Below are 16543 nucleotides of genomic sequence, written 5' to 3' on the forward strand. Positions count from 1 at the left end.
CTCTTATCGAAACGGCTCAATGAATATGAACAATCCAACCAACCGAATAAGAAGGCCTCTTTAACGGCCCATATGACACTACTCGAAGACACGTGGAAACAATACAGATGATTCCAAGAAGAACTAGAAGATTTAGGCGAGGAGGACGCGCGCGTTCTCGAGATAACAAACACCTATTACGATCTGGTAATAAGAATACACACCCTCATGAATGATGAACCAGCATCATCACCGAAATCGCCGAGCTGTGATTCAGCTAATGTCGCCGGGCCGACATCCATTAAATTACCAGAAATTCATCTACCTACTTTCGACGGTACTATCGAGAACTGGCATGCATTTTACGACTCCTTTTCATCCACTATAGATCAAAACGAACGACTTACCCCCGTACAAAAATTTCATTATCTTAAATCATCCTTGACCGGAAAGGCCACAAGAAGCATTCAATCGTTAGACATCACAGAAATAAATTATTCTATCGCTATGGACATGCTTAAAGAAAAATTTGACTACCACCGTCAAGTCTGCATGCGCCACTGGGACTTGATCTACCACTATCCACAAATAACGACGGAAACACTCGAAGCCAAAGAAGACTGTCTCGAAACGATCAAAGTGAATCTCCGAGCGTTGGAAAAATTAGGCGAACCTGTCACATCGAATGTCGTCATCGTCAAATTACTCATATCAAAGTTACCTGCGGCCACCATTCGCGAATGGCAGTGCATCTTACCCAATAAAAGAATACCCTCCTATACGCACTTGATGAACTTTCTTACAACACGGGCGAATGGCGATCACAACAATTTCACTTCAAAGGAGAAAAAAGGAACGTGAGACCAACATCCCCGTCAACGAACAAAGACTATGATTTATATGTTCAAAGTTAGTGTTAAGGAAAAAATAAATGTTAGGATGCTTGGTACTGATACTTAATTTCTGTCCGTCCATTTGAGTAAACAGTGCTACTGTAACAAGCCAAACAGTACTACTGTTGTATTTGACCAATACGTGCAGATAGGCCAAATGCTGGATTTGTTTGATATTACTCATGGGACTGGAGTGTCAACACCACTAGCTAAGGAGTGTGATAAACCTTTTGACAATAACTTGTATGAACAAGCTGTTGGGCATACAATGTATGCCGCTACTATAAGCCGTCCTGATGTCGTCTGTGCAATAGGTAAACTAAATCAAAGGTGTGCAAATCCTACTGTGTCTGAATGGAAGGCAGTGAAGCATATTTTTAAGTACCTGCTAAAGACCAAAGATTTAAAGCTGGTATACCAAAAGACAGGACAACCTTTGAAAATGTTTCGTGATTCAGATTTTGCAGGTTGTTCAGTAGACAGAAAATCTAGAAATGGGTATGTTTTCATACTTGCTGGTGGTGCAGTATCTTGGTTGTTGAAGAAGCAACCTATTTTATCTCAGTTGAATTGTGAAGCAGAATTTGTAGCAATGTAGGAGGCAGCAAGGGAGACTGTGTGGATATCCTTACTGTTAAGGGAGTTGAGTCAATTGTCATATTGTTCCCATCCATGCAAAAATTTCTGTGACAATATTGGAGCTATTTCATGGTTCAAGGATGAGGTAATTGCTGAGAGTTCTAAGCATGTCCAAGTTCGTTACTTCTATGTTAAGAATTGTGTGTCAAAGGGTATTTTAGATTATGTTTATGTGCCAAGTTCTGAGAATATTGCAGATATCCCTACCAAAGGTTTGAGTAGAATTAAGACTCAATATGTTACCAAAGCTATGGAATGTGTAAGAACTATGATCAAAGGGGAGTGTTGAGATAAATGTTATGTTGGTATGATCACTAGTTTTCTACAACCAGAATTGATGCAAGTGCTTGTGGTTCTTTTTTTGTTTTTCCTCATCCGCCACGTTTCTTTTATCTGAGTATTCGGTGTGTTGTAATGGCTGTACAAGGTGGTGAAATACAGAGAACATACAAAACTAATCTGTGTGAATCAATTAATATATCAAAACCCAAACCTATGTAATAACATTCACATGTTTTGTCGAAATTGAAATGTATTATTGGAAAACTTGTCGTTATTATAATATCTAATAGACACGTGCCTTCGATGATAGAATAAAATATATAAACTTCGTAGCTAAGAATTAATGAAAATTTCTAACTTAATTCACAATTGCAATAATTCTTTCAAACGAAATATGGCTATTACCTATCGGGATATTAAAATAAGTTTCGTAAATTGACAGAGAAACAAACAGTTTATTATTGCAGTATTTATTCTTACATTCTATCATAATACTGTGTAACATACAAGAAATGCACTTTAATGAAACCTACAGAAGAGAATCTGAATACAGAAATATTATTTAATATCATATATGCCACATTTTCCTTAAATTGTTCATCTTGTACGCTGCCTTATATAAATAATTTGTGTATGCTCTTTGTTCTTCTTGTTTCTACACAGGCGAAACCATAAATTGTATTTAAACAGGAGCGATCCATAAAATAATTAATTCTAAGGTACTTTTTAACAAATGTTAGTTTCTTCCTAACACTCACTGATGATTGCATTAAAATATTCACATTACATATAACTATTGATTTATTTTCCACTGTAAACGGTTGTGTCATGGACAAAGAAAAGAGAAAAATTTTTATGTTACCTCTCTTTGGTCGTAAAAATTAGTAATTCTGCAGTAAAACGGCTTATACGATTAGACGACGAATATCTCTACCGCGTTCACTCGATGGATCCAAAATGGAGGACAACATAAAACAAAGGAAGCAAAACGATAACGAAGTATTCGTACAACTTTGTTTCTCTAGTTGTACTGCTAATACTGGGTCTTTCGTTTTCTTAAAATATCGTTTTAAAATAACATTTTCGTGTCGAGTGTGGACATTATTCGGTACAAAACGCTAGAGATCTTCATTTCTCTTCCTTTTTTTTGCGTCAGAATTCTAAAAATAAATATATCTGAATAATCGAAAACATTTTTCCAATAAAGTATTACGTACAACAATGTTCGAATCATATTTCAATATTGTTATATTATAAAAAAGATATTAGTTTCAATGTATCTTTGCACCCACCAAGAGTCACAATTAACGAGAGAATAATTCCGACTAGATTACTTGTCATCTTTAACACATTCACTGCCAAGTTCATCATGGCAAGTGTACACTGTGATAGTTCCTTTGAATGTACTTTTTACACAGTCAGTACAGAAGTAAAATTATGAAATATAAGGCAGCAGTGAATCTGTTAATAACGTGATAAGTGATCACTTTTTTTCATTCGTCCAGAATATTCTATGGCATTCGTTTATCCTTAAAAACAATGCTGTCCAAAATAAAGATACAATAACTTAAAAAAGCACGTTCCTCCTATTCGTCTCCTGTTACACCATATGATATAGATTTCTAATATTATTACACTAAGCAGATATACAACAAGTATGTATTAACAAGAATAATTATCCTCTATTACAAATATTTAGCTTCTTTGTCCATTAGTAACAACCTTCACGAAAGACAAAGAAGCATTAAGTAGTGTCTCCAATTTTGATGGACAGCATTGCTTTGATAGAATATCTTCTTTCCTTTTTAGAATCTATGTCTGTATATTTTTGTATATACAAACATATAGTATATTATATATATTTATATTTATATAAAGAACTGATAAATGTATCTTTTTTACGCATAAAATTGACGCAAATATACATATATTCTTGCATGCCTCCTTCGTATATCATTATATTCAACAAGAATGCAATCACGTTTGTATGCCGTCTTCTGTGCTGCAGTTCGAACAATTCTAGAGCAAACACTTCCTCTTATCTTAATTTATTCGAGGACGACCAAGGAGCGGTTTTCATTTTCTTGTTTTTGTTTCGGATCTAAGAGTGTTCGCAATCTTGTATACACACTTGATGAAAGTTGGCCGAGCTCTTTCATATTGTAAGGCGTGATGAATCAATGAAGCCGTAATAACAGAATACCTACTTGTTCTTTTTTTTTGTTTTCTTTAAATGTTCGCCATTCCTGACATCATTGACGGTCTGAAATTCTCTTAACTTTTTCTGATCTCGTAGAAACGACTAAAATTACGCGTTACTAGATTATCAAGTTTCTCGGGTTTTCTCTTCGTAATTTAGCATATTATATTTTTCTTAGCGTTTATTTTATTTTTTCAAACTACTCGCTCTTTCTTTCCTTTTCTTAATACCATTTTCTTTTCCTAATGGGCGTTCAGAACAAACGCATCAACAAATGAACTATTACAACAACAGGAAGTCTACCGTGCTGTAACTGCGTTTCCTCGCAACGATCACGTTAATTCCTATAACATCTTTAATGTTTTTTTTTTCTTAATATCGTCTCGATGCGCTTCACGTCCCTATGAGAGGATCATTTTTCGTTTTTTACGATTCGCTGGAAGAAATAAGTGCTTAGTACCATCGGTGATATCACACAAATTATACCTATATTCGAATCCTCGTATTTGAACAATTTTCGACTCCAAGAATAAGTTTGGCAATATATTGAATACGAAATATTACGCGCTTTCAGAAAGACGAAGTACGACGGATTCGTATTTGTTTCACTACTCTGAGAACAATCATGAAAAATACGAACATTTGCACACAAAAGAAAACAATGAATTACATTTACATTGGAATCGAAATCATTTGAAAAATTTAACCCTTTGCCTGATATATTTAATTTATGAAGTCTTTTACTATGAAATACTAATGAATTTTTAATGTTTGTTACGTAAGATATATATATATATATATATATATATATATATGTATACATTATTGTATTATTAATATATAAATTAGTTTGTTGAATATTCTAAATCTTTAGTTAGTAAATTGTCACGAGTTATTAAAACACAATAAATAACTATTACTTTCTCAATGAAACAGGTAATTTTTAATATGTTAGTAATTTCAATGATTTTCAGTAAAAGGGTTAAATGTACATGAAAAAGAGAGACAATTTCTTTTATAATTACTTGGTTTTTCAGCAAGTAATTATAAAAGCTGAATACACATATACAAAACACTAGCATAATAATTATGGAAACAGGTGTACGCAGATCTAACAAATATTTTGTAATCTTCACAAAACATTAGAACATGATAAATAAATTAAGAAATCAATTCGTACAGTGTACACCATCACAGAAATTTTTAATGTTATTCTGTGCACTCACTTACTGATCGATACAAATCTCAGTACACATTTCTCTAATGGAATCATCGTAGTTTAGACGAGATGTATAAGATTTGTTGATTCGAAGATCTCAGCACACATTAAGATCGATTGAAGGTACCGTGTTTTTTCCCGTTGTTTTAAATAGCCCAGGCTTAAATATGTACCACCATTAAAAGACGCATTTTTTAAAAATGATAAATATCTGGATCGTAAACTGTATTTACATCACACAGTTTCGTAAAAGCTTGCACAGTAAATTTTGTTGTCGTGCAGTGTGCAGTGTTCGACACTCATGCATACACTAACAAGTCTACGTTCGACATTAGAAAAGAAACTAAATTTATTACTATTAAAGTTAAAGAAAAAAAAAAAACAGGAAACAAACAAACGATATTACCGTTTATATAGTGAACGGTATCACTTTTCATAAGAAACAATTAATCGTTTTTCACGCATATTTCACAACATCAACAAAACAGAAACACATTAATATTACAGATAAATAATGAGACTAATGATATAAATTTAGTTTTCCTAAAATTAATCTTAATATCGTATTCGCTTCTCCATTTCGAGATAGAATTATTTTGGAACTTACATAGCGGAAGAAAAATATTTTTCGCGCATATGATTGACCCATGACATGGAATCGTCGTCAACGAACGATCATCAATTTTTAGGTAGTACATTTCTCGAGAAATGATGAAAGGTAATGGTAATGTTACGGCAACGACCGTGACATAGTCGCAGAAGTAATTACAGACTTGGCAATGCACACATGTGACTACACCAATAAAATATTCGCAAGTTTAGCTTTGTTTCTCTAACCAAACAGAACGATACGCAGATAAAATGTGGGAAAATAATTGTTTGACTCATCTTAGCAAAATTTAAGCTGCAATTCATTCACGTTACAAAGAAGAATGCAATATAGGAACTATCATGAAACGGATTGTATTGTTGTTGTTGTAATGTCCCTTTTTATTTCACGAACGATCTAATTGATAAATCGAAAAGAAGCGAAACGTGGCAAGCAATCGTTAGAAACCAAATAAACGATTTTTCTTCTTGTTTTTTCCTTTTCTTGATCGAATCCTTTCTTCGATTCGAATCGAGAGACGAAAATCGCAAAATACAGAAGAAAGAAAAATAGGAAACCAGATTCGTGCAACTATTCCAACACCTACGAAAAGTAAACGCGAAATATCTGGCAAATTTCTCATCATGAAACACCGAAGATTAATTAATTCTCGATATGAAAAGAAAATGCACAATACGAACACGCACCCGTTATCGAACTATAACATAATAGTACCGTCCCCATACGGCACTACCGACGTAAAACATATTGTTATAATTAATAATGTACAAATAGTCTATCTGTAGTCTACATAGTATACGAACGTATCTGCGGCTGCTAAACCTGTGTATAAGTTGGCGAGATTCAGTCTTCACATATAAAGGAGAATAGTACTCTTCTTCATTTTTTTTTTGTTTAACATTATAATATGCACATTTATGTTTATAATAATAAAAATGTTTATGTACGCGATATCACAGCGTTCAGCATTAATCATTAAAAAGGTACTCATGTTCCCGAGGCTATGTTTAGTATCAACGATTGTACGGCACAGAAAACTCGACGACATTAATCGTTCATTCGTCGGCTTGTATTTGCGTGGAGAACATTGTGCCAATTATTGTTTCGTTGATTCTTTTTTTTTTTTATTTTCCTTTTTGTTGAGGGGAAAAAACAATATATTAGTACGCGAACAGATAAAAAAAATTGCAAGTTCGATCAACTAGCATAATCTGGACCGGAGTGCTTAATGCAAACGTGAAGATTCCACGAGAATATGTCGTTTCCGAATCCTTTCGTCTTTGATTAACAGACGAAAGGCGCGTCACAGATATTTTTGAAAAACCACCCCTCACCTACCCACACCTTCGTTCGGCGTTTATCATCATCGTTGGTGATTGATTAAAAAAATATATACGGTTTATTAGAAATATATCCTAGACCGAGACGTTCGAGTTCATCGATATTGCAAGAATATGGAACACTTTATGAAAGTTCCTTTTATGCTCTTCCATGTTTATAACAATAAAAGGAGCAAGATCTTTTCGGGGAATCTCTCGGTATTAACTAAAGATGACTGGATCTCGTTAGAAGTTACGTTAAAAGTACGATTCAATGGACGTTTCCTAACAACGCGTCGAAACGAAATTATAATACAAAAAAGAAAGAATGAATAATTGTCGTCGACTAGTAGGAAGAAAGTAGTAATTCGAAGATTCGATTTTGCTCCCTAGAAGTAAAATTATACCGCATGCCCTACCATGCGAAAAATACGCATCCATTTTTTTACAGTCCCCGTGACACTGGACTTAGTACGAATACAAGTGAGCATAAGATTTATAATTGTTCATTAAAGTAAACAATAAAAAAACAAGTACAAAAGAAAAATTAACAAAAATATTCATAGCTGAGCAGTACTGAAGTATTACGGACTTCTTTGCTAGCAACAAACACGTAAGTATTAGAAGACTATATCTTAACAAACAGACATACAAAATAAAAAAAAACAGTTTCACGATAATTGAGAAAAAAAGAAACACGAAGAACATCATGTTTACACTTTTATATAATCGTGTAGGAGATGAAATTGTCGGACTACATAATGAAACGAAAAAATAAGACTTAAGATATTTATGAATAGAACGCTCAGAAATAATAGAAGTTTTCCAATCTTCCAATCCCTTTCTATCTGTTCTTTACCCTGACAATACACGAATTCACACGGCAAACGCAAAAAATAAAAGAATAAAAGGAATACTGATCTTTCGTTTTTTCCTAACAACTTTCGTTCCTCTTCCCTTAAAGTAGACAGCGAGCTCTCGCAGTACACGTCATTTAGGATCACATGATTTGTATACCATGTATAAAACTGATAAGATACGTTCCTTATTTTAATTGTGATGCGCGATAGGTAGATCTATAAATATGCTACATCTTACATATCACAGAGCTACGCGTACACCCACTATCAATTTTCAAAATGCAAGCTGCATTTCGCTAAAACGTTTGCTTTGTTCGGAAGAAACATAAAAACGCAAAGTTTCTTACGTTACTGTCAATTGAGATGTAAAAGATATGAACCCTTTGCTGCCTAATGTTTGGTGTTTGTCCTGTGTCCACTTCGTTTGTACTTCGAGCCAAGTATAACATAAAAATTTCTAAGAAAGGTTGTAGAAAAGATATGCATATTTGAATTTCATTCAATCATCGATTTTCATTCTCACTTTCATCTCATCTTAATTTATGGAAACAAATGCAGCACAGCTGAAAGGGTTACAATTCTGAGGCTTTCTGAAACATTTAGAAGTCTACACTATTGGAATAGAGAACAGCCATGTTATAATATTGCTATCCTCAGAGAATGTAAGATTCTGATAAGTTTTAAACCAGAGTTACGGAAACTACTGTTCAGTTTTGAACAGAGGGTAATTCTCATCTGGTTGAACAAATGTCTTGAACTTATAGCAGCCTTTCTGCTCTCCAACAACCCAACTACCTTCTTCGAGTTACTTGGGAGATAGTGAAAGTTTAAAAACCTAGATTGAGAAAAAAAAAGAAATATTAATAAATAAAACATAATTTCAATTCATCTATTAAATTCTCACAGATCACAAAGTGTATCTAAAAGCCTCAGTAATTGGTAAATGCATGAAAGATACATTGCTTGCAATATAATGGAATTCCAAGATGTACAGTTGCACTAAGATAATGTCTGCTATTTGGAGTACACTATATATTCTAACTTCACGATGAAACTATAATCTCTGAAAAAAAGAAATCTAAGTATCTTTCGGATCAATTGTGACGAAAAGATAGATTCGAAGAAAAATTCAAAGCGATAGATGACTTAATAGAGGGCGTACGCAATGTATGAGTATTCAGAATTGTCTAATACTCGTAGCATACGCTTCCTATTATTTATATCACTATTCATTCTGACAACGCAATGTGTTGCAGTCAGATCAACACAGTAGGAGCGTAAGCATTCACAATGTTCAAAAGGGCAAATACAAACAATATACCGCGAATGCCTAACTTCTGCTCGCGACCCCACCACAAACAACATTTTAAATGTATCCGATTTATCGGCTCAGCAAAAGAAGAATATAAAGACTACCACGTGGAAACCTAGAAACGAATCGACAGAGTTTTTTTTTCAATCTCTTTCATCGAGCAAAATCCGCTTGAAGTATGCGTGTGACGCGCGGTTTTTTGTGAATCAACCGGAAAATGGTATTGTGCACACGTACTGCTTCACAACATTTTCTACTGTGCGTAATTAAGTAACGAACTGTGAGACCGTTTCACGAAAGCGTTACGTATAATTATCACAATAATGTCGTTCGCAAACGAGTCCTTGCTCGAGTGTATATTTCGAGTCTTGCATTCTTCTCTGTTGGCTCTTTTTTTAGTTTCTTTGCTATTCGTTTGTTCGAGTAGTGACGTGTACAGAGTAATCTGGAGGCCCGCAAAAAATTCGCTATGCGCTGTCGATAAACGGTTTCGTGCCTTCTATCACGGCATGAATTTATATTTTCATTTTTCCCGCATCCTTCATATATCACATGAAATTTTCTCGTGGGTCGCTTCGTAATGGCCATAGCGATATACATATACAACACATGGATCGTTACCATATATATAAGTTAAAAACTCTTTCGTCACGCGTTTCTTTGTTCAATATACATACGTTCACGGCAGCGCATTACTTTTTATAGTTTGAACGTTACGATAGAAAAATGTCTCTCGGATAGTTTGAATCATTCCCTAAAAAATAGCAATAATTTCAGTGAGCACGAACTAAAAAACAGGTACAACTAAATTTTATTCGATTCGCGGCCAGCCTGGCGCGTGCACCTATACATTGTACACGGTCGCGCAAGGACAAGACCACTCAGTGGCCAATTGCATAAACATCAAACAACAATGTTTCTCTTAATTTTTTTTATCTTCGTATAATCATTCGTTGGTTTAACAACAAATTACTTTCGATATATATTATAAAAATAAGGTATCAAACTTTGCGCCGAGGTACACAGCCATTGTGACTACATGCTTAATTTAAGTTGTCCCCTAAAGCCCAAGCTTTCCTTTCTCTTACCCGTTACCGGTTTTACACTTTGAATTTGTTTCAAAGACACCGGTGTCCAGGATAGATCTCGAAGTACTCACTTTTGTACGCTATATAATTATGCTGGGATTTATCGTTCATCAAAGTTCTTTAATTTTGATGAGATTTAACCATTTCACCCTCTATTATCAAAGAGACACAAAACACCCGGTCTCATTACAGAACAGAGGACACGATGTTTCTTTATATTTGTCGTGTGCTTTGTAAAAACGGGTGTACGGCTTAATTTTTATGCAAAAGGCCTTACATTTTGAAGAGCGTTGCCTGTACATACGTATATATATATATATGCAAAATATAAATAAATTATCAAATATGAAAACGTTAACCCACGCCCCTTCTATACGTTTCGTGCATTTCGGGAAAGCATTAAATGACGTTTACATAGTTTTATCGCAAGAAGATTAATTACTTTTCTTAAGGATATGACCATAGCTACAAGCCTATATTTGCTGGTCATATTCTACATCCAGTATTAATTATATCAATGTATCATTGCTAAATAACTACTACTACTTCAAAGAACTCGACTGGAATGTGCCTCGTTGATTACCGATTTGCAATAATTAATTTTTTCAATTTTTCTTTTTCCTTATTTTTGGAACGTGTCGCAGTATTACTTCAGTTTTTATATTCACGAATAAAGAACAATAAATTCTTCGATTATACTATCTTTATCTACGTTCTCTCTTTCTTTGAAATAAGCCCAAGTAATTCATTTCCTCATTATAAGTTTTAACCGGCACTATTCCAGAAAAAAAAAAGAAAATAATAAATGACAAAGAAAAGAAGAAAGATTATGGTACTTATATATTCAAAAGAGACCCAACCATCTACACAAATAGTAATATTTAGTGGGTCCAATATAAACAGGAAAATCCAATTTTTTACTTAGCCTGCACTCTTACCGATTTATACCTTGAAATGCGTCACTGCTGTACCGGTGTAGGCGGATAAGGATAAGTATACGGCGGCACAGCCTGGAACTGGCTGTATCCCATTGATTGGTATGCGCAGGCCCCGGTATTCGGTGGTGGACGATTTGTCTGGAAAAACTTATTGTTTACAAGACTCTGCATTCCTGAATCTGTGTGTCCACCAGCAGATGGCATCATGAACGGAGGTGGCATAGAATACACGCTTTGTCCTCCAGCTGTTTGATTAGTGCTGTATGCGTTCTGACGATTATGGTAACGATTACTTTGGAAACCACCTGTTCTTCCATGGTATCTAGGTATATTTGCATTCTGATAGCCAGCTTGGTAACTATTGCTAGTTTGACAGCTGTTTGTATAAGTATTCGATTGTCGTTGATGTTGTTGCTGCTGATGCTGTTGGTGTTGTTGCTGCTGTGACTGTTGTTGGTGTTGCTGATAATTAGATTGGAAAGTATTCTGGCGGTTGGTCTGGTATGCATTTTGTTGGCGTACAACAGTCCTTTCTTGACTGTTACCATTATGTTGAGTACTTTGAACATGTTGAGCCTGCCAATTGTTTGAAATAGGACTGCTATTGTTTCGAGGACTTCCAGTTGAATTACTATCCTTATTAGAGCGAGAATGACTCCAACGTTGGCGGCCCTTACCATACGCAGGTTTTATCGAGTTTGCTAAATCTGCCAGTTGAGGATTTATCGTCTGACCAGCTTCTTCCAGAACAGAAATCAGTTCCTTCGCTTGTCTAGCGTTATTAGGCGTAAAGTAAGCATATGCTGTACCTGCACTTTGGCAACGTCCGGTTCTCCCTATTCGGTGAATATAATCCTCAGAACTGTTCGGATAATCGAAATTAATTACATACTTTACGTCTTCAACATCCAAGCCACGAGCAGCAACATCGGTAGCAACAAGGATCATTGTTTTTCCGTTTCTGAACTCGGATAACACGTAATCTCTTTCAGGTTGTGATTTGTCACCATGAATAGAGATAGCTGGCCAACCTTCTCGTTTAATAGCTTTGGTGATGTCGTCCACCTTCTTTTTCGTTTCAACAAAAATAATCATCTTGCTTCCTCTGTCTTTACCAATTTCTCTCAATAGACCTGAAAGTTTAGTTTCTTTCTCGTGCTCTTGACAAATCTCTATGATTTGACGAATATTGTGATTAGCAGCCAACGTCAGAGAACCTATGTTAATTTGAATGTAATCTGAGAGGAAATCTTCAGCCAAAGCTTGCACTTCTTTGGGCCATGTCGCCGACCACATCAATACCTGTCTATCAGGTCTAATTTGTTCAATAATCTTTCGAATTTGCGGCTCGAATCCCATATCCAACATTCTATCTGCCTCATCCAATACAAGATATGTGCATCTGCGCAAGTTCGTGGTTCCCTTCTCGAGAAAATCGATCAGTCTACCGGGAGTTGCGATACATATCTCAACGCCGCGCTCTAAATCGCGAGCTTGAGGTCCTTTCGGGGAACCACCGAAAATGCAAGTGTTACGAATGCACGAGGAGGAACCAAAGTCCCTAGCAACGGATTGAATTTGCTGAGCTAACTCTCTTGTTGGGGCAAGTATTAAAACGATCGGCCCCTCTCCCCGGTTCAAACGTGGTTGATTATTAATGTGTACGGTTGCTGGTAAAATATACTGAAAAATATCCACAACAAAAATTCTCTTAACATTTATCTAACTAAAAACATTTTGCCTCAATACCTTGTAGAAAGTGTGTATTTTAATCCTAAACAAAATAAAGTTCTATGCTTTTCTTTTTAATACTTATATATTATTTCCTTAATGATTTATTTATTTAAAAATTTTAATTGATATATTTACAGGATATCCCACTAACTTTGTTACAAGCCGATATATTCATTACTTTTAATGTATCAAAAAATACCAGAAACATTACAATACTCAAAAATATCAAAGGAATAAATTGTTTGATTTGGAGGGACAAACATTATATTAAAAAACAATTTCTTTTCACGGTTATATTCAAATATTTTTTAATATATTCAAGATTCTCTATAAAAAAAATTATTAATCTACTTATATTGAAAAACTATTAGTTTTGTAGTTATTTTAACTTATGTTATATAACTAAATGTTATATTCAGTTCATAAATCTCACAAATACAAATACTATACTAATTATTATGTACTTAATAAACAGTGAAATGTGAAATACATTATTATAATTACTATCTTTTGAGATTGAAATATTTTAAAAATTTGTATATATAAATGAAATATTTTAATATACGTACAGCTAGAGTTTTTCCAGATCCTGTTTGAGCAATTCCAACCAAGTCGCGTCCACTAAGTGCTATTGGCCAGCCCTGTGCCTGAATTGCTGTTGGTTCAGCAAAGCCCTGCTTTCTAATCTCTTCCATCACGTAATCTGGGAAGTTACTTTCTTCGAACGCTTGAATTGGAGAAGGAGTATTGTTTCCTTTTACAGTGATTTCTTTACCAATGTGATATTTGGTAACTTCATCGGTTGATCTTTTTAAAACATTGATATGTGGAATATATAAATTCTTTGTGATCACTGGTAATTTAGCCAGATCCCATATAGGCTTCTTCAATGAATCTCCAGGAGTCCTTCTTTGGACTTGCTTCTTAAGTGACTTCTCTTTTTGTTGTTGCTGGCTGTTCCAATATGTTCCTCCTCCATTACGATTGCTAGAGTCTCTACTTCCCCTGGGTCTGTAACTAATTTTTTTTTAAATTATTTTCAAGTGATATTAACAGTCTTTTAACATATGTTGTATATTCATTACATAATGAGTTCGTAAACCATTGATATGGAATAATAAATGATATTCAACATGAAATATATAATGAATATAGACTACTGTGCAGAAATGTACAATGAACATACACTACTGTGCAGAAATATTTAGACATTTGATGCAACCCAACCAAAATACTGATATTTTCATTACATTTTCAAGATTATTATGGAAGAATATTTTTCTGCTGTTAATTGTTACATCTTGCTACAGCTGAGATCAGATGTTGCGTTAAATTACAAAAGTAAACTAAACTTAACAAAAAAGGTAAAGTAAAGTAAATTAAAAAGGACACTAAACAAAATACTTTCATTAATCAAGTTTCATATTTATCTCTAACAAATAAGTTACTATATATAGTCTATAAAAATTTTCAGAACATGGTTAGAAATACATATTGCAATCATTTTAACATCTCAGCATTGAACAGATACACTTAAGTCACTTAACTGAAGTATTTCCACAAAAACAACTTTCTTACGCCTTCAATTATTGTTTTTTTTATTTATACTAAATACATTAACTGTTGTTCTTATCAATATTTACTAACTGTATATGGCTAGCTGAGATAATATCACAAGTAAAAATTAGATTGAAGAGCTTCATTTGAAACATACTTCACATAATTTTAATAATTTAGAGGTGTCTAAAGGCTTATATATGATAGTGTAAGTATCGGCTTAAACTCAATTAAAACCCTTTAAAACATAATAACTTTCTGAGATTTTATATAATTTGAGATTTTTGGGAAGTTAAAGGGATTAATTTATTAGACGAAGTGTATAAAAATTTTGAAGAAGTTTCAACTGATCGAAACCGCGAAAAAAATAGTAAAGGCTGCTTTTTACAATCTTTTTATCTGAGTTTATAATGAAAATTTAAAATATATGTTTTATAGATTTATTTCAGCTATACGCATGCTAAAAATTTCATCAAAATCGATTAATACAGAAATAAGCCATAGGCATCAAAAGGTGTAAGAATGTAGATTTATTACAGTTATAAAACGAAAGTCGTGAAAAATTGCGATCTTTAACCGTTTGTAGCTCATAGCAACATTACTTATTTCAATGAAATATTCAATATGTATATAACTGACAAGAATCTACAAAACGTACTGTTTAAATTTTCATTACAGAATCACATAAAAAATTTGCAGAAAGCAAACTTTACTTGTTTCTTCGCGATTTCTACTAATTGCAACTATTTCAAAATTCTTTTTGGCACGTTATCTAGTAAACTAATCCTAATTTCTCCAAAAAAATTCAACTCGTTTGGTCCAATTCTTAAAATGTTATTTTGTTTTAAAAAGTGTGCCAATATTAATGTGCTTCATTGTATGAAGCATATGTAACAAGATAGCAGTCTGATATAAAAATCAATAAGATGGTGGCTTGATACAAGGATATCAGGTAATACATATTATTTCAAAAATAATTTTTATTCTTTAATTTTACGATTGTCAGTATCTTTCCATTAGATAATGACAGCGCCATTTTATTTTTTTATGTCGCATTTAATTTTATTAAAAAATAATACAATACATCTTTAACGTACGCAAGTTCAGTTCTACCATGTTTCGGAATAATGAATTTTCATAAGATACGAGATTGTTAATTCGACTCATAATTAAGCGATTCGGCAAAAGCTGCGGTCGAGAATATCCACGAACAAAATGGTGAACACCATGTCGCAAAAAAAAAAAATTTCTCCAGTTTCAACATTTCACAACGTATGGTATTGTCATATTGCACGTTTAAAAGGCAGAATTTAACGTAACGTACCTGGTACGATTGGAATAACTGTTGTTATACATTTCGGCAAAAGTTTGGAAGAATTTGCTGACACACTACCAGTCCCGTAAGAACGATCTTCGATTTTTCGGGAACTATGTCAGTTGTACCAGTTATACCTGCGAAAGAAAATAATTATACAAGAAAAGTAATAAGACGAAAATATGAACAAATATATTTATTTCGTAATAATCTTATGCCGAATAACAAAAGTATTCGAATGAAAAAAGCTAAGAATAGTCGGACGAACTTACCCTGCAAGACCCGGCGAGCAGAGCGGTAATGGCTGACAGGCACTGGGAAGACGGAAACGGGCGACTGGGCAATGTTTCCGTTTCTCGTCATGCAAGTTCCACGCACACATAGAAACGATGTCCGTTCATTGGTTCATTCTTTTGTAAAATCGTGATGCTAACACGTTGTCCAATAGTAACACGACAGAACAAATCAATAAATTCCAGTGTGATATATTTACCGAACTTAAAGGCATGTACTCATGAGAGTAACGACGTAAAGTAAAGTGAAAATTGAACTGACTTAAAAACGCTCAAATGATTTCCATCGTATTAAAATTTAGTAA

The 16543-nt window shown here is 33.9% G+C and overlaps 1 protein-coding gene across 1 annotated transcript; it reads right to left on the bottom strand.

Annotated features, from left to right (window-relative positions):
- Window positions 1-2228: 2228 nt before the first annotated feature.
- On the bottom strand, window positions 2229-16336 carry LOC126925190 (uncharacterized). Its single transcript, XM_050740496.1, has 4 exons — window positions 16218-16336; window positions 15955-16082; window positions 13643-14090; window positions 2229-13022 (listed from the first exon to the last, which is right to left on the bottom strand). The coding sequence occupies exons 2-4, from the start codon at window positions 15984-15986 to the stop codon at window positions 11361-11363; spliced, it is 2142 nt and encodes a 713-aa protein (XP_050596453.1). The 5' UTR covers window positions 15987-16082; window positions 16218-16336; the 3' UTR covers window positions 2229-11360.
- Between the last annotated feature and the right edge of the window lie 207 nt (window positions 16337-16543).

The sequence above is a fragment of the Bombus affinis genome, chromosome 15 (assembly GCF_024516045.1).
Source record: "Bombus affinis isolate iyBomAffi1 chromosome 15, iyBomAffi1.2, whole genome shotgun sequence".
NCBI classification, from domain to species: domain Eukaryota; kingdom Metazoa; phylum Arthropoda; class Insecta; order Hymenoptera; family Apidae; genus Bombus; species Bombus affinis.

Coding starts and splice junctions, on each gene's coding strand:
- LOC126925190 (XM_050740496.1), bottom strand. CDS start 15,986: ATGTATAACAACAGTTATTCCAATCGTACCAG. Junction 14,091..15,954: donor AGTTATTCCAATCGTACCAG/GTACGTTACGTT, acceptor AAAAAAAATTAG/TTACAGACCCAGGGGAAGTA. Junction 13,023..13,642: donor GATCTGGAAAAACTCTAGCT/GTACGTATATTA, acceptor GATATTTTTCAG/TATATTTTACCAGCAACCGT.